The sequence below is a fragment of the Herpailurus yagouaroundi genome, unplaced genomic scaffold (genome assembly GCF_014898765.1).
Source record: "Herpailurus yagouaroundi ecotype Mexico unplaced genomic scaffold, PumYag 428, whole genome shotgun sequence".
Lineage (NCBI taxonomy): Eukaryota > Metazoa > Chordata > Mammalia > Carnivora > Felidae > Herpailurus > Herpailurus yagouaroundi.
In genome coordinates, this window is record NW_024412645.1 from 3,861,907 (window position 1) to 3,884,658 (window position 22,752).

General features: G+C 43.2%; 1 protein-coding gene across 2 annotated transcripts in view; it reads left to right on the forward strand.

Moving 5' to 3' along the window:
* The window catches only part of PITPNB (phosphatidylinositol transfer protein beta), a 64,886-nt gene that overhangs the window by 39,031 nt on the left and 3,103 nt on the right, over positions 1 to 22,752 (forward strand). The window contains exons 8-11 of one of the 2 annotated variants that reach the window (XM_040463940.1): positions 4,054 to 4,131; positions 17,346 to 17,456; positions 19,069 to 19,191; positions 22,510 to 22,595. In XM_040463940.1, the coding sequence (XP_040319874.1) occupies positions 4,054 to 4,131; positions 17,346 to 17,456; positions 19,069 to 19,191; positions 22,510 to 22,557 (360 nt within the window). In that variant the 3' untranslated portion in view covers positions 22,558 to 22,595. The remainder of the gene's footprint in view (positions 1 to 4,053; positions 4,132 to 17,345; positions 17,457 to 19,068; positions 19,192 to 22,509; positions 22,596 to 22,752) is intronic. The other variant, XM_040463938.1, reaches the window with a different exon arrangement.

Sequence of the window (22,752 nt, forward strand, 5' to 3'; positions counted from 1 at the left end):
GCTGATACCATTGTGTTTTTCTGTCGTCGAGGCCCTGGTATTGGTGGAGCGAACCGGTGTCCGGGGACATTACACCTAACTTGATAATGATGGTTTTACCGAGCCCTTATCCTGGCCAGGCCTCTGGGCATCATACAGATAATTAAAATTTGATCTTAAAAATTTTTAAACACAGTGCACCTTTAGCGATAAGATTTTTCTACTTTTAAACGCGATTTTAAACCTCGTTTTAAAAATACACTTCCTTGGCCTGGTGAATTTGCTTGCTTTTTTTTTCCCAAGGATTACAGAAAGTGCATAGCAAATTCAGCCTTCAGAATACCCAGGAGCTGAAGACTCAAGTAGGCTACAGCTGTCTTCACCCACAGTATTCTAAAAGAACTAATGAGATGAGAAGTCTGCAGCTGGTGGCAAGCACAATAAACCATGAGCCAAGGGCTTCTCTTCATCAGAGCCTCCCCTTTCCCCATGGGATCCCGAAGGAGACAGAATACTAACAAAGCCAGCAGGCTGTCTCATTCCACACTATTGCTCATTTGCAGCTATAATTGGTAGCTGAGGTTGCATTCTGTATGCCGAAACTGTCATACATGAAGGAATATATTTGTTCATTGTGATACGGATATGAATCGGCCAGTTTTCAAATGCAGAAAGACCAAACCAGCAATCCAACAATAAAATCGTAGCGAAGAAGGTAGCTGTTCAGAAAAATTAAGTGTTTTGTTATAAAGGTACAAAACCGACGTTGTTAAAACCACACCTGCCTCCTGCTTTGTAATACCTTGGCACTTAATTCAACTGATTAAACATTTACGTATGCAAACTAACATTAAAACACAAAAAATTCCTGGGTTTTGACAAGATGCATTATCCTCATCTGTCAGGGTTAAGGTGCTATTGTTAATAATTGGGTCTTATGACACTTTCAGTGTTACACCTTTAATGTTTGCTGCTTTTTAGTCAAGAGAAAACAGCTGGGAAGACTTACCTTGGGAGATACATGAGTGTGTGTGTGTGTGTGTGTGATATTTTATATGCACACACTCCTGCCTTACAGGCAAATCCACTTTGATGCCTCTGCTGCTGCTGCTTCTTGGTGTTTTTGAAATGGGTTTTGCTTATCTGGCAGTTGTGGACAGCCTTCTGCTGCCTCCTGTGTGGTCCACTAGAATGAGCCGGGGACAGAGGCCCGGAAGGCTGGAGTTAAGTCCTGGGCTAGGAGAGCCATACCACTTGGTCGTTGGGACTGTGGCTTCCTCATCTGTCAAATGAGGCGGCTGGGATGGTCTTCACGGGCGGGTTTCCCTCCGTAATTCTGTGGATCCTTTAGTTCCGAAAGGTGTCGCAGGGTATGTACGTGGTAGTAACGACAAAGGCTCGGAAACAGGCTTTTTCTGCCACAGTGTGACAGGTGCAGAGCAGAGAAGCTCTGAGGCGTTACTCTGCCCTCTTCAGTTAGTATGTCAGACAGGCATCGAAAGGCCCGGAGGTGGGCACCCTGGTACGGAGCTGGGGTCGGGAAGGACCTGAAGGGGTGTCGTCAGCAAAGCCCACCCGATCCGTCTGTTCGTTTTGACCTCCACCGGTGCCATAATCGTACAGAAGTTCGTTCTGTGGGCTCCATTTCATCAGTTCTGAGGCTCCCCTGCCCGCTTTTCCGCCTGTTTTAATACACTGAGAATTAGGGTTTGTCTGCCAGGTATGGCATGTTTTATTGGCTTGAGTGTGTTCCTTCTTCTTGTCACATAAAATGGCAGAGCATGCTCTGACAGTCCCTCGGATTTAGGAAATGTGCGATTTACCATTCAGCCCGTGCCAGGCTCCATCATATCTCACATTTTGCATTAAGAAAAAATTTTGAACGGCATGCCCACAATGAGGTCACATCTGAGATGGTATTTAAAAAAAATAAAAAAGTATTCCCCCCCTCGCCCCCCCGCCCCCCCCACTTAAGTGGGTTGAAATGGTAAACACTGGCCAGGCCTCTGGACGTTATACAGGTAGTTAAAAATGAATCACAAGAATTTTTAACATCTACCTTTGCAGTTAAGGTTTTTCTACCTTTTAAACACGATGTTAAAACTGATTTTAAAAATGCCTTTCCTTGGCTTGTGTCCGTTGATTTCAGTTCTGACTCTCATTCTCTCCATTCTCTGTTGGCGGTTAACCCCTACTGTCTGGGGTTTCGGTTCTTTGTTTGCCTCTTCCTTTCTCCCAGCTCCACTGCGACTTCCTAGGAGCTGGCACCAGGTAGGTGCTGGTTCTCCTTGTGTCCTCAGACCCCTTGGGCTCCCCTCTTAGCATCCTGCACGCTACCTTCTACGTGGTGGCTACTGAATAAATAGATTGGATTGAGGGACATGGTGTCAGAAGTGATTATTTGATAGGATGTTAAATACTTTCAATTTTGGGGAAAAGTAAGCTTGTCTCTAGATTTTAATTCCAAGCCTCAGACTTAGAGAAAACATTTGATGGCGTTACATGATGGTTTATATCGGCTGGTTGCGCACTGTTAACCTTGGTGTTGAGACTGCCTGTACGATGGATTCTTTTCTCAGCAGTGAAGTTGTTAATTTTGAGGGTGCGGCTCTAAATTGGAATTTACGAATTCGCGTTAGTTGACAGAAATTGAACTTTCTGTGATGTGCCCAGACACATGTAACTCCAGAAGTCCTCCGGCCCCTGGCAGGCGGCTTGTTCTGGTCTGTCGTAACTGGATAGTGCTGCCTGACCTAATATCTACTACCACATTGCAGATCTTAAAGCAGTAAGCATCAGTGTAGCCAGCTAAATGTTTGTGTAATAATTTTAGCACACTGTTGGGCCCTTTTTGCATGGTTGTTTTCTACTTGAACCTCACATTTTCCCTTCTTCACACAATTTACGTCTAACTTTCTCTTTAGGAATTACACATCATGTGCATCTACTGAGTAAATGTTGAATCTCAGAGCGGCTGCCTCTCAACATGTTTTCTTTGATTTGTGAAAGTTTGTGTTATACTTAGAGATGTTCAGTGCTTGCCTTTATCTCTAGAACGGTGATGTTTCACATACGACTTGTCTGGGTGTTTTCCTTAAAGTACATGGTCTTTCCATGAATGTTGGGAAGGACCCCAGGCTCAGGGGCTCAGGAATTCTGCGTGACAAGGCAAAGGCTCTCCCTTTGTAGTATTTTCAGCTCACCAGCTGACCTCTGCTCACTGTGGCCATTGAAACTCATTTCTTTTTTTAAATCTGAACTTTACTCTTTAAGGTAGTTTTTTTCCTATCTGTAGATTGTGTGTATATGTGTGTATGTGTAGAGCAGGCAGGTTGAAAAAGATTACTTCTTTCATTTCCTCCATTCTATAAGGAAGAGGATGTTAGGGAAGTAGAATTTACACACGCTAGAACTTTGCATAAAACCAGTCTTCAGGCCGTTCCGCTGTGACGTGATACAACTGAGGTAGTTCTATGATGGGGGCATAAACCCCTCGCTCACCTCCTGTGACGAGGGGCTTCCATTAGCAAGCCGAGGGATTTGCACCCTACGGGTCTCTGAACAAGGGTGTGGACAGGCTGGCCTTGTCATTGAGCCACCCAGCACAGACCCAGCCATGGAAGAGGTCAGGGCCGGGCTGGGGGGGTGCTGCCGCAGGATTGATAGTTCTGATCTGCGTTCCCGGCCACAGTGGTAGCTCTCAGTCATCACCGATGGATATTGTCAAGACCGGGATGGTTTTATTTCTTGAATGTGCCTGTATGTGTATCGACATGTTGAAACTGTTAAAAGACGTGGGAAGGTTTGTGGAGCTCTTCAGTAACCAGTGGCTTGCTCGTCAAGACTTCTGTTACTAAATATTGTGTAGTCATCTTGCCTTAAAGTGTAAAACAGAACCAAACCCAAAAGTTACTATCATAACGAAGTGTTTTCCTACTTTTCCGCAAAGGCACAGTAGTAAGCCTAATCAGTTTCTGTCCTGTGTTTTTTAGTAGCTGCAAAGAACTGTTCTGGCAAGGTTAAAGAAATTTCTCTGGGTTCCTTCTCTGCCTCTGACTTTGTTTTGCTTTGCAGGACTACAAAGCTGATGAAGACCCAGCGTTATTCCAGTCAGTCAAGACCAAGAGAGGCCCTTTGGGACCCAACTGGAAGGTACTGGATGCTGACCTTTCTGACAGGCAGAGTCTTGGCAACAGACCACTTGACAGGTCCCGGGTCTGGGAGAGCTGGTGACGTTTAAGTGAAAAATAGAAATGGCACAGAAATAGTTGTATTTGCGATGCAGTTGGCCAGCACGTCTGTGCTGCATTAACAAACAGAACATAGCCAGACTGTCACTTTCAGCATCATGCTATTCTGATAACTCTTAAAAAGAGACAAGTGATTTAGTCTTAGGGGATTGTAGTGTTCTCTTTTGAGACTTGAAGCAGTACAAAAATCCATGTTAAATGAAGGTTTATAGTTTAAATTTAGTCTTAGTGGAAACCGAACAAGTTCCCTTCACCTGAGCTCGTGTTCCTGGCCTTTTAATAGTTACGTCTTGGAAACCGGAACACCAGAGAACAATTTTGATGGCAAGTAGTCACTTTCTAATAAAGAACACGCTCTTACTTTATTCACGGGAGTGAGAAAAGCAATGTCAATGTAATAATTTAAATTGCTATAGAAGTAGAAGGCATTTTAAAGACATCCACTAAACTAAATGAGAGACCCTTAAAGAGGGCTTACTGTGGTGATGGCAAGTGATTACAGGTAATTTGACAGGAGCAGGGGAACATTAAAACCTAAACGTGCCCAGAGCACATTTCCACCAACACGTTTTATTTGGTAACCAGTCTGTTTATGCCGAAGCCAGTCATCGGTAGAAGACCTCTAGGTGTTAGTTGTTGTTTGCAGATAGGGGATTACTGTGACAGATAGCCCCACAAGTAACCCGTGGAGTGGCTCTTGGTGGGTGTCAGACTGTTGTGTGGACTGTCTTGCACGTCAGCTAAAATGAAGGATGGATCTGACTGTTCTATGAGAAATGATTCAGAATTCTCTTATTTTTACATTTGTTCTCTGGGTGGAGTTCAGTTCAAGATTCTCCCAGTTGAATGGCCATGACCGTAGACTTTTGACTTGAATTCACAGGAAGTGATCTATGTCACTTACAAATCAAGGAACAAATTCAGTATGTGTGATCTAAACTTAGTTCAGTGGGTTTAAGAATTTCCCCCATCCTTGTGCAGATTTCTATATGTGGACCTTAGAACTTATGCTGAGTCAGAGAAGAGGTCTTTCCCCTTTGAGATTTAACCTGGCCTTCCAAAAAGGAGTGCCGTGTTGGAGCAGCAGATGGGTGGCTGCCTCTAAGGCAGCCATATCTTCTCAAAGGCCATCTTGCTCCAGTAAGTACTAACTCTAGCTAATGATGCTTTTACAAGGGAAGAGAGGGGCCCGAAGTTGAGACTCAGGTGAATTAGACATTAAATTTTCTTGAAATTGTCAGCTTTTCAAGTGCACACTTGAAAAGGCGATACTCCATTTTATGCTGGGCTGTCATGCTTGAGCTCCAGTCTCTTCTGTCGGAGCTCCCACCCAGTTTGAGAACAGGCAGCACATGTAGTTTGACACTGTGAGTTTTACCTAATTTCCAACGTTTTAGGAACCTGGAAGATGATTTTTATTCCTTTTTTATTTATGATTTTTGACTGCCATTGCTTTGTCTTTTATTATCAATTAATGATTAAAATTCTAGAATAGGTTTACTTTCTAGAAAGAATGTGAATTTTACATTTTTTTCAGGTTGCATTTTAGCAGTCTTTTCCCCCAGTGTGTGTGTGTGTGTGTGTGTGTGTGTGTGTGTGTGTGTGTGTGTGTGTGAGAGAGAGAGAGAGAGAGAGAGAGAGAGCGAGCGAGCGGGGGAGGGGGGAAACAATAGCTTATTATTTCTCTGGGAGAATGCTCACTGATAGTGATCCCTTTTTACCTATTTAACTCTTGGTTATTAACCTTACCCAAATGATGGTGAGTGTTGCTACCCTTAAAAGTTCAGTTATAGCTTAACTAAGTTACCATGATCCCAGAAATAACTAGTAGTTCCCCCCTGTCTCTGCGGTTTTTCTTTCCACGGTTTCATTTATCCGTGGTCAACTGCATTCTGGAAGCACATGATCCTTCTGATGTCAGAAGGTCAGTAACCTGGCGCTGCATCACAGTGCCTGCGTCATCCCCTCCCTTCATCTCAATGGTCATTTTATCATCTCACATCATACAAGAAGGGTGAGTCCAGCACAAGAAGATATTTGGAGAGAGAGAGAGAAAGACCACATTCATGTAACTTTCATTACAGTTTTTGTTATAATTGTTCTGTTTCGTGATTAGTTGTTGATCTCTCACTGTGCCTAATTTATAGATTACACTTCATCAAAGGTACATATATAGGAAAAAACAGTATATACAGAGTTCGGTACTGTCCATGGTCTCAGGCATCCATTGGGGGTCTTGGAACATATTCCCCGTGGATAAGGGGGGACTACTGTAAGCATGCCATCCACGTATTCCTGTGGAGGAAAGAAAAGTAAAAAGGATGACGGTAGCTGGTAATACAACATATAGAAAAATAGGAACCTGTGGATTGACTTGATCTTATCAGCATCTCCTGTAATTGTGTTCAGCAGGCCCTGGGGTGCCTGGGTGGCTCAGTTGGTTGGGCGTCCGACTCCGGCTCAGGTCGTGATCTCGCGGTTGGTGAATTCGAGCCCCGCGTCGGGCTCTGTGCTGACGGCTCAGAGCCTGGAGCCTGCTTCCGATTCTGTGTCTCCCTCTCTCTCTGCTCCTCCCCTGCTCATGCTCTTTCTTTCTCTCTCTCTCTCCTTCAAAAATAAATAAAAACGTTAAAAAAAAAAATTTAAGTTGTGTTTGGCAGGCCCTGTTTGCCAGTGACGATACCCACCATGGCACTGATGGTAGGGCTGGGTGGTAGTTGGGGATTTCTGTACGTCTGAACTAGGAGCGAAGGGAGGAATACGTGGTAACTAGGTGAAAAGGAAAAAGAAGTCCTGTTCTGGACCCACTTGCCCGAGAGTGTCTGTCAGAATGCGCCTGTGCAAGAGCGCAAGGGCTGCCCGCTCCCCCCGCGGCGGCTCCAGGCCTTCCCTCCGTGCGCCGTCCCATCCTCTCCCTTCAGTCTTCTTTCCCGTCGCCCCTCAGGAGAAACTCCCTTTCACGAGTACAAATTCAAAAGTGCATTCGGCACCAGGTTCAGACTCTGTGATCTCTTGGAAACTCTTCCTTACTTACCCCACGCTGGTGTGTTCCTTCTGAACTCTCACAGTATTTACTGGCTGTCTATGCCGGACTGGAGAGTGGAAAAGACATTTTCCTTGGTGCCAGGCGCTATGCGAGGTCGTGTTTCATCTTCACGACCTTCCTGTGGGGTAAGTACAACTGCTTCATTATATAGATGAGAAACTTGGCCGGAGAAACACAGGTAATAGTTGTAGGAGAAACAGCAGGATGTCTGACATCTCTATGGCACCTGATTCAGTGCCAGTCACAGAGATGCGTAGTGGGTGGAGACGTGACGCTTTCTTACCCCCACATCACCCCACATCTTTCTGACCCCCACATCACCCCACATCTTACGCCCTGTTGCATCAGGCCACGTGTGTGTCTGTACTCATGGTATTTGCTAGAATTTGATAATTGCTGTTAACATTTGTACGTTTCTAATGGTCAGGGAATCTGTAGGTGACAGTGGCACTGAGGGAAATCCATTTCCTTATCGCTTGTGGTATAGGCTGTGACTTCGTTAACTTAATCCTAGTTCTGGGCCTGGGTTTCCACATCTCTAGAATGGGAAGGACATTGTCACTGCCTTAGAAGGTTGTTGCCAGGACTGAATGAAGTAGTGAGTGTTACGTTCCCAATGCGGAGGAAGCTTTGGTCTTTGGAAATGAAAAGCCACATCATCTCTGGGGGTTGGTGAGATCTATTAATGACACAGTTATCCCTTTTCTGTGTCTGGTATCCAGGGGTTCTCTTGTCTTAATAGCTGGGAGTCGTCAAGCCCATCTTGACTCGCTTGTCTGTACCCTTTGTCTTTAACGTGTGTGTGTTACGAGTGCTTAATGTGGGTCAGCCGAAGAGCAGAGGCCATATGAATGCTAGAGAACCTTTGCTAGTAAGTGGTCCTGAGGGTGCCAGGGGAGCGCCAGTGAGTAGATTTTCATATTTTCCAACTGGATTAGAGTATGGACTTTTTTTTTTTTTTTTTTTTGGCCTGTGGTATGATACATACCTTTTATTTTTTAAAAACTACAAACCCAGGGATGCAGGCTTTAGTTATGGATTCATCTTCCTTCTGAAAAGAGAATTTTTTAAATCTGAGCACATGAGTTATATTTTGTTATTTAGGGGTCAACACTTAAGTGATTCTGTACATACTGATAGGGGAGGGATTTATAACCTGGTAAAGATTTTTGCTTCAAGGTAGATTGGTGCATGTCTTACGGATGTAAATGTTTATTTCTTTATAGCACTGCATGCACATGTATGTGTGCACATGTTTTGGTTTCTTCCATGTTTTGAAGGCTTTGTGTGTTCTATGACATTGGTATGGCTGCCTGTTCTAATGGTTTATCACAAACCGTGTACGTGTGGATGCCTTTAGCTTTCAAGTGTACCTCTTCCGATCTGAAGGGCTGTCATCTTAACAAATTGAACCACCATCTTTGAAGATTATGGTGTCATTTGCATCCTATGGCAAGGCCGGATTTCTTTCTTCATTTAATGCTGACGCTTCCTGAAGACTTAAAGTTCTTTGTCTCTATGTATAAGATAGTTAAGAATTAGGCCTATAAAGGTCTTTTGTAGGAGACTTTGCCAGAGTATCTGGCCCTTAGAGTGCTTGACGGGTCTCGGAACCATCCAGTGTCTGAACATTGCGGTATAAGGTGATCAGGTCAAATAAAGAAGTTGATCTAGAAATTGGGATTCTTTAATGTTATCTTTGTGTGCGTACATATGCTTTTTCTAGCCATAAAGGCACGTCCTGTTTATGTTCGAACTCCAGTCTGGAGCGAAAGTTCTGGCAGCTGGAGCTTTCACAACAGTATGTCGTGCTGTTTACCTGCTCAGTCCTGCTTTAGACTCATTTTAGAATTACCCGTGAAGCTGATCTGGATCCTTCAAGCTAGTGGAGGGCAGCCATCTGTGGATTGTAGGGACGCTGATTTGTTCCCTGCCACACTACCAAGACTCCTTTCTCCTCCCGCCTCTCATCTGTGGAAAGAAGGTGGGAGCCTTGTCAGTGGCCTGAAGTGAAGATACCACAAGGTTCTGTTGGCCAGGGATGGGAAGAAGGGAAGCAGGGGTGAGGGAGAGCTCAGAGCCCAGCTGTGGAAATCTCTTTGAGATAGAGCCTTGCGAGAAGGCAGCCCAGAGCCCTCGAGAGGCTAATGAGCACCTGATAGCCTCTCGAGGAGAGAGACCGAGGGTCCTTTCCTGTCTTCATCTAGACATGGCTCTCAGTCCTGGGAAAGATGTGAAGACATTAAAACATGTTCCCTCCCTATCATCTCATTTTCAAAAACCTATAGTGGGTGGCATACAGAGACTTAATAATTAGTGTCTGGTTAGACCACATTGTAGCTTACGTATAATAAAGCCGACCTGAAAACATGGCTAGGTTTTTTTGGTTTTGTTTTTGTTTTCTTGAGCACCTGGTTTGCAAATGAGGTTTTTAATTCAGTATAAAAATAAGTAGCGCTTGGTCTGTGTGAATTACCCAATTCCTACAGAGGACAGCAAGAAATCTGTCCCATGTCTTCAAGAAGCTAAGTGCCCCGGGAGTGATACACGAGTAGTTCTAGCCTTATCGTGGATACTGAATGCCTCTGTTCTCAGGCAGCACCAACGGACGCAGGCAGGGAGACAGATGGAGTGTCTTACTTGGGTTCGAGAGGCGATCTGACAGGATGGGCCCCTTGCAGGGTTCTTACTGACACTGTCAGGGACAGTGTTTTCTTCACGAGCATTATCTGAAGAGTGAACCTGTGGTTTCCCTTGCACATGGTGTCACTCCTAGAGTAATTGGACACAAGCACGAAGCACATGTCATAGTTCTGATTAGGAAAATGGGTGTGAGCTCCACAAACACTAAGTTTGGAGACATGGAAAATGTGACTGATTATCCTGTCACAGGCAGTAAGCTTTCCTGTCTTCACTTCATTTTGCCTGTTTTCATGAAATTAGTTTAGTCTGTGATTAGTTTAGTCTTTTGAACTTCTTTTTCGCATTTGCTTACTCTCTTTAACATTTCCCATTTGCCAAGTCAGATAAGAATCTTCCAGCCCTGGACTCTGCTGCAGTCCTCTGTTGATGACCTTCTCATGGCACTTGGTGTGTCCCCTGTCAGAGCGGGGGTCTGTGTGCTTACTGGGCCTCCTTCCCCACCCCCTTCGTCCCTGTTACAACACTGGGTTTTCGGCCATGGGCTCTGTGTCTGACCTACTTAACGTGGGGCACTGCCCAGCACCGAGGTTCGTGCCTGGGAGAGGCTTAGTAAGTATTTTCTGGATTCAAGTTAACTGCCTTAAACCAAATAAAAAGCAACCAAACGTTGGACTTGCTGTGTACTTACAGAGAATATGATGTCCACTGTAGATCTGTCTAAATGGCTGCCAAAAAAAAAAAAAAAAAAAAAAATCCGAACAAAACTGAGGGAATGGTGAGGCTGAGTTGGGGAATTGGGTTTTGCTTGAGAGTTAAGTACACATACTTCACATATATTCTGTAATCCTCTGTTGATATTTACTGATGCGTGCACTGGCAACAGCCCCAGCAGTGCATTTATTTTTAACTTTCTTAGTGAAATCTGGGTTGGAAACTTACATTATGAAATCAACAGCTGAAATTGAGCATTCAGATTGCCTAAAATTGAGAAATTAAAATATGAAGGCAGTGTGAGCCTTCCAGAACCTGCCGCGTACTTCCAGAGTATTAATCTGGTGATCTGTAGCACATACCAATTCCTTCTCCATCCCCACGCATTTTGACCAGGAAGGAGCGTGTGTGGAGTTGACGTGTAGTGTGGCATTGTGAGAGGACTACGTTTTTAGGAAATGAGTTTCCATAATGCCTTTGGGCTTGTTTCATTTATTTTTCCTAATTGTCTTGTACGTTTGTTTATATTTGTTTGTCACAGATACAAGAAACTAGTTCTTGTGGATAACTCGGGCTGATTGCTCGCCATTCCGGTTAAACACGCTGCGTTTTGTTTAGTTATGCTGCGTGGCTCCAGTATACATTTCTCTCCCTTAGGCCTCGTCCACATACCTCAGAGTAACCTAATATGCGTTGTTAAATTAAAAACATGATTTGCGTTTGGGGGTTTCATTTATGGTTAGAAACATGAAATGTAAGGAATTCAGTGAACACACAAACGAAATACAATTTTAGAAACGTTTTCTCCACTAGCTTGTGCTTGCTGCATTACAGATGAAATTTAAATTCTGTAAAGATGAGTCATAATTTAGGGTTCTTCTGTTAGCCTGTGGTTTTCATTTTATAGAACTCCTGACTGTTCTTGTCTTTTGGTAACCAACCAGTCTTTACCTTTTATTTTCAATTGTTCTTTTAAATTTTCGTGCTTTCATCTATATAAAACTCATATTTATCAGCAAAGTAATTTTATTTACAACTAGATTTAGGAAAGAGTTAATCCTGTTTTTGCTTTAGGTTAGCAAATGTGAAGTTTGAGCTGAGTCGGAATTAATGTGTGAATGATCTGAATTTTGATTTTGGCTTTATTTGCCTTGGGCTTATTTTTCTACCTGATGAAGAGGAAAACGTTTGTATTGTTCAAGGCGAGAGAGGAAGCTTTGCTTTGCCCCAGTGAACATCCTGAGAACTGGACAGACAAGCTGGAACTCTTTTGGGTTCTGTGGATCCTAGAACAGTCCTCTGAATGTGGAATGCCAAATATTTGCCCCATTGAGATTTTTCACGTTTTGAAAGTCACACATTTTTTCACAAGAATATTTCTGATGACTCTGAAGAGTATGTCATATTTTACTTTGCCTGTGTACCTCATTTTTACTTTAGAAGTTTAAGATTAGGAAAAATGTAATATGGACTGGACTAAGGTTATCTATTTAAGATCTTAATTCAGCTTTTAGCTTGATTTTGTTTAGCTTTTATGTATTAAATCTCAAAACCAAAGGCAGGAAAACATTTAGATTATTTATAGTCAAAAGAAGAGTGAAGATTTGAAATAGTACCCAGATAATTTAGGGCAAAGGAATTCATTGTCCTAAAATAGTCACCTTCGGGCAAAAACTCTTGTATCGTCGAAGCGTATTGGGTTTTTTTTCTGATTACGAAAGATGTGTACTTCTTAAGTTTCAGAAATAAAGAATTGTACACAGAAGAAAGTAAAAATCCATTACATTCTCACGATTTAATTCTTGTTATCTGTTACATATCCTGATTTATGTACTGTATTTTGTTAATAATTGTTTATACCATGGATAGATACCTGTTTATGTTCATATTGTGCCTTTAAAAAATTTTTACATTATTAAGCATTCTTTGAAAAGATGGTTTTTCATGTCTATGTGTGTAGCAGCCCATTGTTTGGAAGGCTTGTAAAATACTTCACCATTAAGTCCAGGTTGTTGCTGTTATAAGTAAATATGTAGTGTTTTCTGATGAATTGGGATATGTTTCTGGAAGTGGAATTACATGGTTAAAGGGTTATACATAGGATATGGACAACTTTAAGGCTTTTTAATGACAGAGGGTCACATTCCCTTCCGAGAAGATGGTGCCACAAGGATTGTTTCAGCTTTTACTTAACTATGTCTAGGCAGTCTCCCTATTTTCTGTTTCATTACATGTGGAGACTTTTTCTAAATGTTTATTTATTTTCATTGTGTATGGAGACCTTTTTTTTTTTTTTTTTTTTTTTTTTTTTTAATGTTTGCTTATTTATTTTGAGAGAGAGCAGAGGAGGGGCAGAGAGAGAATCCCATGCGGGCTCCGCACTGTTGGTGCAGAGCCTGACCTGGCGATAGATCTCACAAACTGTGAGGTCACGACCTGAGCCGAAATCAAGTGTCAGATGCTTAACTGACTGAGCCACCCAAGGCTCCCCTGGAGACTCGTTTGTTTGTTTAATCTCCACACCCAACACATGGGACTTGAACTCAGTACCCGGAAATCAAGAGTCACATGCTTTTCCGACTGAGTCAGCCAGATGCCCCTAGGTATAGACACTTTTTAAGCCATTTCTTAACTTAACCACTAGTCTTAAGGTCATACATAGCTCAAATTAAGAGGCAAATTGCATAAGTCATTGTAAGAACTGAATGAGACCTTAAATATTGCATATGTTTAAAAAAATTTTTTTTGAGAGATGGAGGGGCAGAGAGAGAATCTTAAGCAGGCTCTATGCCCAGTGTGAGCCTGACGCGGGGCTCCATCTCACAACCGTGAGATAATGACCTGAGCCAAAATCAAGAGTTGGACACCTAACCAACTGAGCCACCCAAAACGCCCCAGATTTCACATATATATTAATAATATATAATATATATTAAAAATAGGTAGCTTCCACGTTCTCCGTTTATTTCTGTGGTTGACATTATGTTTCTGTAAGTCCCCTCACCTCACACTGAGGTGCTGATACTGTAAAGAATTACGCTAAGAAATAAAGGCAGCAGGCTCTTCATTGACTTGTTTTTTAACTTGTACATATTCTTTGAATTTTTTTTTTTAATCACTTGTAAGTTGTACGGAAAAACAAAAAAAGCAGATGAGACTGGAATGTATATTTTAGGTCTGAGGAAGATAGTTTGGAGAACGGGTTCATTTTGTCCCATGACTTAAACTAAATATTATAGATCACTGTTTGTAAATTACCACTATTCCTTTAATTGATTTGAGCAGACTGCCAGAGTCACTAGAAAGCGTGTGAGAAACAAACTTAGGTAATTGTTGGAGTCATGTGTGTATGCTCTGCTCTTGGAGCCCAAGTGTGGTATAAGCATATTTGTGTTAAATTCCGCTTACCCTTTAATTAGAACCATGCTTCCTCCTGCCGTTTTTATAAAATGGTAGAATTCTGAGGAGTCGGTGTTCTCCTGGAAACATGCAAGGTTTTCATTTAGCACACTAAGGTGTCCAGTGATTTGGAGTTTGCGAACGAAGCTATCAGCAGCCCATAATTAATAGGGCCTTGGAATGTTCCGTCTGGAAGGTATCTTAGGGCTAATCAGTGGTGCATCAGAGGTTCTTAGCCGCAGAGGCGATTCAGCCCAAGTGCATAGGCAGGAGGATATTTTGCTAAGCCCATTATGGAGTAAAATGCAAAATTATAGGAAGTCTTAAGCCACTGAATGCCAAGGACATGTGCCGTCCCTGACCCTGGAGGAACTAAGTTCACTGACCCTTTTAGCGTTGCATCAGTGGAAGACGAAAAGTTGAGCCCAGTGTTTCCTTTTACTGGCAGAAGCAAGGCCCAGAGAGGTTAAGGATCCTACCCACCTAACATAGGAGGTTACTTTGCATAATGGGAACAGCACCCACATCCCCTTACTTCTAGTCTAAGGCTACTGTTTAGCAGGTGTATTTCATAATTTTAAATACTATATTCTTCATGTTTTCTTCAAATTGTGTTTCATCATGAAGGCTTTCAGTGATGCTCGTTGAATGAGAGAGTACCTCAATACTGGCTCATTGCTTACTGAAAAAAAAAAAACGATCTGTGAAAGACCAGCCATGTGATAGTCTCGGTGAGGCTGGGCACTCAGAAGCTAGTTATGTCTTGTGGAAGGCTGCTGGGCTAGTTCCACACACAGGAGCCCAGCTGAAGTGCGTGGGGTCTGCAGGCTAGGGAGGGGGAACTGCAAATATGTTTCAGGCCGGGGCCACAGCGACAGAAGGGTGTCCCTCTGGCAGAGATCCTTAGCACCAAGGATAGTGGTTTTGTCGTTATTTGTGCACACGTAATCACTCTCCTCTCTCCCGGCCGCTTTTGTGTCCTCTTACAACACCTAGCACAGATGCGGTTGTAAGTGGCACCCTCTTAATACTTGCCGAATTAAACCTGTTCATAAAGTGTATGGGATCGGATACGTGTGGGTGTGTACATACGCATCCCTGCTGAATTATGATGTTATTGCTCTGTTTTATGGGAGGGAAGTCATGGGGAAGTAGAGCTCAGCCAGCCAAGTTCTTCTGTTGACATAGAATTCACCCACACCAGGACAGTTTGCTGTATTACGTGTTTTTATTTAAACGCTTGTGGTGGTACCTTACTGATTTAACCCCTGTACCAGCTCATTAATGAGATGAAATGTTACAACTGAAGGGATTTTCTGAGAGAGGTTGCTCAATCACGCAGGACTCTGTAGAACTTTGGAGTCATATTAATAATACCAAGATAGAATTTTTCCATCTATCCTGTTTTTAGAATGCATTTGAGACTGGAACGTTAACTGAGGATCTGGGGGGAAATGTGGTCTGGTGCTGTGATTGCTTAAATGAAGAATCATTTTGAGGTTTTAGAATATGACCTAGGAATTCGTCATTTTTCGAATTTGTGTACATGATGGCTGCATGGAACGAATACTGGCTACACACAGTGGACGTACTGAAAGTGGGATGTACGAATGGGTTGCAGCTGACAAGAAGGGACCGTGGCACACGGTGTGACCGATGCTGGCGTCGTGATGTCCTGAATGTGGTGTGAAGCTGAGAGCAGTGGTGAATGAGGGGGAGGAACCCCTAAAAGACTGCTTCATCTCTTCACCTGGCCGTCCCGTTTTTATAAAAAGGGCCCCCACGGTGTTCCACATGACCTTGTACTCTTTGGAGAAACATTATCTAAAGTTGTTTTGCAAATTGAAACCGGTAATCCCTACTCTATGAAAGAATAAGAGAGTGAAGTAATATGTGGTAAGCCCTTGAGTTCCCCCAGCTAAGCACGGGGCTCGCACCACCTGATTGAGTCCCCACAGGGGTCCTGAGACGTAGCGTTTGTCTTGCAGGTGCACCAGCCCTGGCCCGAGAGTTTACAGAATGGCCCTTTCCCCTGTCCGTGCCTGCAGTCTGTGATTCTTTGATACCTGCCTGCTTTCCATACAGACTGGGAGCCCCAGAGCCGGGACCGTGTCTGCTTTTGCTCGCTACCGTGAGCCCGTCCCAGGCGCTCTTCTGGGTCGGCCCAGGACTGTCTCGGGCTTCTGCACACACACACACCTTGGGAGACCCACATGAGCTCCTGGCTCACCCACTACTTAACCCTTCCCCCCGAAAAAAACACGCGAGCATCCTGAACTTGCTAAGGCAGAAGCCTGTGCTAAGTTTCACAGAAACGGGCAGTAGTAACCATAGATTGCAATCCCCTGACTTATTTTTACAATGAAAATTTCAAAATTAGCCGAAAAACCGAAAGTGTCTAACAGTGAGCACCTCTACCTAGGTTCGGCCGTTGTTGATGCTTCACCATCTTTGTGTTCCCTCTCTTCCCCTCCTTCCCTCTCCCCCTCTCTCGACACAAGTACATATTTAAAAGTTTTTTGGCTCCACCTAGGGTGACATAATCTAAGGTTCCAAATTCTAATTGCTTTTTAACGTTGTTTTCTGAAAGTAAATTATAGACATTATATACTTCTTTAGTCTCTTTCCATCCAGATAGCCCCTCATTTCTTTCCCTTGCTCCTTTAAAAAAAAAAAAAATACCCCCTCCCCCCACCTTTTTACCCTAACAACTCTTGATTTGATTCCCTGACTGTGCCATTTCAACTATGAGGTGTGACCGTTTGTACCAATTCAAGCCGGGATGTCAAACACTTGGTAATTGTAGACCGTTTTTCCTGCTTGCCGCGTCCCTTTTCAGATCCCCCTTGTAGTGAGAATACCTCAGTTAATAAACAGTGCCACTCCACATGCCAGCGTTAGAAAGACACAGAAGACGGCTAAACTTCCTGATCGTTCTTTATTGTGCCTCACCACATCCATGGGGACGGTGCAGTAATGGCGTTAGGTGAACCCTTATGTATTAAAGCTCACTACTGATATGACGTGGATAGAATTTGGTATTTAATAGAAAATCTGAACAGTGTAATTTGAGGCAGAACAGTGCACCTATTAAACTGTAGAGCCAAGAAGTAACTTCATCTGTGGAAGGAGGGTTTGCAGCAGGGGAATACTGCTGCTTTTGCTAAAATGATTTCGAATTTCCAAATACCTAAACTAAACCCATGTGAGATTGTACTTTTCTTCACCTGTGTCTGTGATGTCACTCCACAACGGTCACTTTTCATCAAAACAAATATTGAAGTCACGATTTCTCCTTTTCAATTTTCGTCATCTAGAAGGAGCTGGCAAACAACTCTGACTGCCCTCAGATGTGTGCCTATAAGCTGGTGACCATCAAATTCAAGTGGTGGGGACTGCAAAGCAAAGTAGAAAACTTCATTCAGAAGGTAACGTCTGTTCAAAATGCGGAGACTTAAATTTAGGTAGCTATTAGTGGGATATTTTCTGTTACCATGTCTTTTTCTCGCTTATTAGGTAACAGTTATTGTCTCTGTATAATTCCTTTCTACCCTTTTCTGCCTAGAAACAGCAGACAGATACCAGCAGGTTTTAAGGAGCTTTCTTTGGGGAGGAGCGTAGCCGTGTTTTGTTCAACATGCTTTCCCGATGGTTTGCCCAGCTGTTTTCACAGAGAGCCCTCTCCGTGTACAGCATGTCCCCAAGGGTTCCTGGGGTCTTGGCACTGGCTGGAGGGAGAGGCCAGGCCTTGCCTGCTGAGGGCCTCCTCTGTCCGACCTCAGTTGGCTCCCCGCTCACATCCTCCACAACCTCTCTCTCTCTCTCGACACACATTTCTTACGTACTTGGCACTTTCTCGTGGGAAGTCTTCTTAGAGGTCCTTACTGAGAATAGTTACACTCTGAACCTAGGATGACAGAATCTGAGGACCCGAATCCTAATTACCTCTTTCGTATGTTGTCTTTATTAAAGGGAAAGTAACATGGGCACTTTGATCTAGAAGGAGGAGAAAATTGCAGCTGTATAAAGAAACACACATGTTGTAAACACATAAGAAATATGGAAAGTTTCTTTGGTGTTTACTTTTCCTGTTAGTGTGACTATTTCTTCTATTATCATTATAAAGAAACCCTGTTATACCTTTGAATCCACAAATGGTTGTATCTGTCCTACCATAATTTTTCTACTTTTTAGCTGTAACCACTCTGACATTTTTTTTTTTTAAAAAGGGTCCTAATGTGCTGGACACTGTGATTACTGTTGGGCCTGCTTGCAGCTGGCCCATGGTAGGCACTCTGTAAATACTGGCTTCCTTCCTTCCTCTTGGATCATAGTAATAGATTAACAATCTAGTTCGTCACACATGTAATTGATGAAGTCCTTCTGTTCATGGAAAGAAATTTTAAAGTTGAAGATTGTCCAAAAGTATTAAAGTACTGTTTTTGAGTGAGCTTTTCTCTCTTCTTGGGAAATTTTAGTAACATTTAAATAACGTAGCAATTAAAACCACTCATTAAATGTATGGTTTTTTTATAGAGAGTGAGAGTAACGTTAGAGTAGAAAAATTGATGGAGAGTATGTAATAATCCTTAATTTAAATAAATGTCTTATTCCAAAGAACCCAAGATTCTTTTGTTTCCGTACACATTATATTCAACCTCACAATATTCTTTGAATCACAGAGAAGTTAAGAATGACCATGTATTGTTTTATAGTGGAAGACATTGAGTTGACCCTTGGTCACCAGATTTAGAAAAAGGTACAAATAGACCACGTCTAGCGGGAGTTTATGTTGGATCACAAGGTGCACATCACATTTTTTTCAGTTCCTGACATGTTGTGCTGCCTTTGCAGGGAGAGATTTCACATTTCACAGGGAGATTTTTCTTTTTCTTTTGTTTTACAAAATGATACAAAAGACACAGTGGTCTTTTCCAAGTATATGTAGATTGCATGGGTTAATTGGGATGTAAAAGTTAATATGTTACTAATCTTCTATTTTTTGCCATCTTATACTACTTTTCTTCTTTGTTTTAAAAGCAAGAAAAAAGGATATTTACGAACTTTCATCGCCAACTTTTTTGTTGGATTGACAAGTGGATTGATCTGACGATGGAAGACATTAGGAGAATGGAGGATGAAACTCAGAAAGAACTAGAAACAGTAAGACTTCCCACTCTGTGGAAACTCTCATTTCCCCTTTCTAACTCTGTATGTGCTTCTTAGTAAGTGTAGACTCAGAATTAAGAAGAGTGTCATTACAGGCCATTTTTAAATATATACCTCCATCAGAATTGGGTTTCTTAGACACTAACATCCTTTTGCATGTTCTGATTTCTCTTTATTTGAGCATCTTCCATGAAAGTAGACTAGAGCTTTATGGACTTGGAGTTTGTACCTGTAAAATGCCCAGTGGTTTCATACTTTGTCATGCATCAGCTCTCTGTGATGGGACCTGGTTCATAGTCCTTTTAGACACTCACTTTATCAGACCAAGTTGCCTTTGGCTCATTTTGTTATCACTGTCAGTTAGATAAGGCTAGCCATATTGTCACACATTCCAGAGATTCCCTCCCACAGCTAGCACTTAATCCTTAGCTCTTTAGCAAGCTTTAGGCAGAAATTCGGGTGATGCTTGGGCTGGAGGTCAGCCAGCCCTGTTTGGCAGTTAAAGCCTGCCCCAGCTCCTGCCCAGCCCCAGCGGGCAGGGCAGACCCTGCAGCGCGTGAGCGCCCCCTTTCTGCCAGGGATGGGTTCTTCCCACTTCCTCTTAGAAGTGTCTGGTTCTGCTTTTGCTCTGGGCCACACTGCTTTTCAGTTAGTTGAAAGTAAGGTCCTCTTGGGGGACGTGAGCCCAAGGAATGTCCGGGATGGGCTGGTGGTTTCTATGCAGTCGTCCAGAGTCCCGCCAGCAGTCCTAGTTTTGGAAGCCCTGAAGGCGGGAGCGTTTGACAGACACTTGTCTGTGAGGCAGGACCTCCACTTAATCACAGGAGAGTGGCAGCAAATCAGGTTCTTTGGCACAGAAGGAAATCTATTTGGCACACAGCATCATAAAGAATCTGTGTTTAAAATTGCTTACTTTTGGTGATTACAGCAGATCTGCTTCTAATTAGCTTTATACAAACCTTCTGAGAGGACTAGGACATATTTTCTTTATAAGGCAATAAAATGTTTTAACCTTATCTTATACAGAAAGTAAACTTTCAGCAGTCTCCAGTTTATGAATGGATTTTGTTCCAAAAGTTTTTAAGTTGATTTTTTGGAATTTGGAACCTGTTTTGCCATGGAGACAACATTGTAAATTGGAGTTCGGTTTCTAGGCCAGACAATAGAAACCTCTTTTGCCTCCGTTTCTCACACTGAGAGTATGACTTTCAGTTCTGGGTCTTGGAAGTAGGGTGATAGAATGGCAAGTGTGGAGGACTCTCCCTCACCCCCTTATTTTTAGGCTGGTCCCTAAATATTTAAACAGCCAAGAGTAAACCATGGTTTACTTGCCCCCCTTTTTTTCCCCATGCCCTTCTCCCACTTCTGTCTTCCCGTTTTCAAGAGTCCAGTGCCCTTCTCTAAGAAGCACTCCTACCAGCACCCAGTTTTGGTCCTTCCTCCCCTGCCTTGGTTGGCTCTGCTCCCTCCATGTGCTCCAGAGACACCTGCCAGCCCTGTCTCCAGCCCCTCTGGGCAGCTAGACTCAGCTGAACGTTAAAAAAGAAAGCCACATGATTACATTCATTCTCACTAAGCTCATGGCACAGCCTTGGTATCTTCAAAAAGGATTTACCAGCGCTCAGATAAAACCTGTTTTTCTTAATTTGAGCCCTTAAGACGGAGGTTCGCTTTTGGTTTTCATTTTTATGTTGCAAGGACTGTCCAGAACATGAGGAGAAGAGGTCATGGTTGAAGGGTGAGGGATGAAGCCCTCTGTAGTCTGAGCTCTGAACCCCAAGACAGAACTTGGCAGGGACCTCTTCCCTTCCTTGCCAAGTTCAGTGTCAGGACAGCAGGAATCAGAGCAGTCCCAGTGTACTCACAGTGAGCGCCCTGACCAGGAGGTAGAGGTGCCCGCTCCCACCTCTTGCCATGGGCCTTGCAGGCTCAGCTTCTTGCTTCTCCAAGCGGGTCCATAAGGTAGATGCGTAGTTACACAGAAGCCCCATTTATCCGAAGATACCATTGTCGTGCCTGTACGGCTCAGACTGACGGATTCCCACATGACGTCGGTAGAAGTCTCTTGCTGGTTCAGGGCTTGGGGGGACGTGGCAGTTTCTTTGTTAAATATTGCAAAAACGTTTTAAGGCAATTTCAGCATTATATGCTGATCATCATCACGTAAAATCCCATTTAAGTTATTTTGCTGTGGGTCATCGGGGAATGCTTTATTCCGCATCACGTTGCTGTTGCTTTGAGCCCTACGGTTGGTTTGTGAGCGTCTTCAGGCTCTGGGGCGGCATCATGCCTGCAGGCCAAAGCGCCTACCCAGAAAGCACCTGCCTCACGGTGGGGCTTGAGGTTGCCGAGTCCTCATCACCACAGAGGGATTTCCCCTTTTCTTGACGTCTTGTTTCCCTGACACCTGACGATGGAGTTTGATACATTATAATTCTCTTCTTAATTCACAAATATTTTAAGACCTGGATTTCTTTCAAATGGGTTTTGGCCCGGGAGAAGAGGAACTGCATCTTGAGAGCTTAGGCATGACAGGAATGCCCCTGCCTGGAATCCTGAAGAGAAGTGCGGGGTTAGGCTTAGCTGCTGAAGAAGTGCTGGGGGTGAACTTTGTGCTTGTATTTCACAACTGGCACTTCTGGGGGTCGGGGAGAAGTGTTGACTTACTTGCAGAAGTGTGTTTATTACATCTGTTCCTTTTCTGTCCGCTCTTTTCTGATTCTCTCATTGAGTTTTTTAAAAATTGTCCGTAGGCTACTGTAATGAATGCCTGTCCTTTCTGATGTGTCCTTATGTCCTTCTTTGTTTCTCATACATTGTGCCCATGCTCACTTGTTCTTCCTCTTGTCCTCCCTCTTATAAATAAACTTCCCATAAAGAACTCCTGTCAGAGACTCTGGTCTCAGAAGCAGCAGAGGTGGCCACCCCTCATGGCTTCCTGTCTGGTCTAGGGACTATGAACATATGACTCAGACCGTCGGGGCATTTTCTCACATTGTATTGGTGAACAGTTCATTTACCCTTGGCCGTCTTTGATAATTCCACATCATCAGTCTGCAGGCTTCCGTTTCCTAGATTCAAGAATAGATACACATTTTGTGTGTGTGTGCTGTTACAAGAAAAGCCTTTTGCAGGATTTTCCTTAGATCAGTGTTACTGGAGGGGCCTCAGAACTTCATTCTCAATGTGGATGTGGTTATAAATAGGCAGTGGTCATTCACAATCTTTCCTAGATCTTTTTTCCTCCCCCTGCTTACTAACCCAATTTAGAGTCTGTGATTTTGGCAGCTCATGATTTTATTTTACGTTTAGATGCGTAAGAAGGGTACCGTCCGAGGCACGTCGGCTGCTGATGTCTAGATGAGTCCCCTGTAGGGTCAGAGACAATATCAAACTGTGTAAGTGAAGACCCGGGTAAAAAGAATGTTTAAAAACCAATACCTTTTTGGTAATGGGTAGTTAACTTGCTGAGCAGAGACTAAGTGTTCAATGTGGTTTAATTTTTAGAATTGAAAGAGATACATATGTTCGAGATTGACATGGAACACTTGAGTT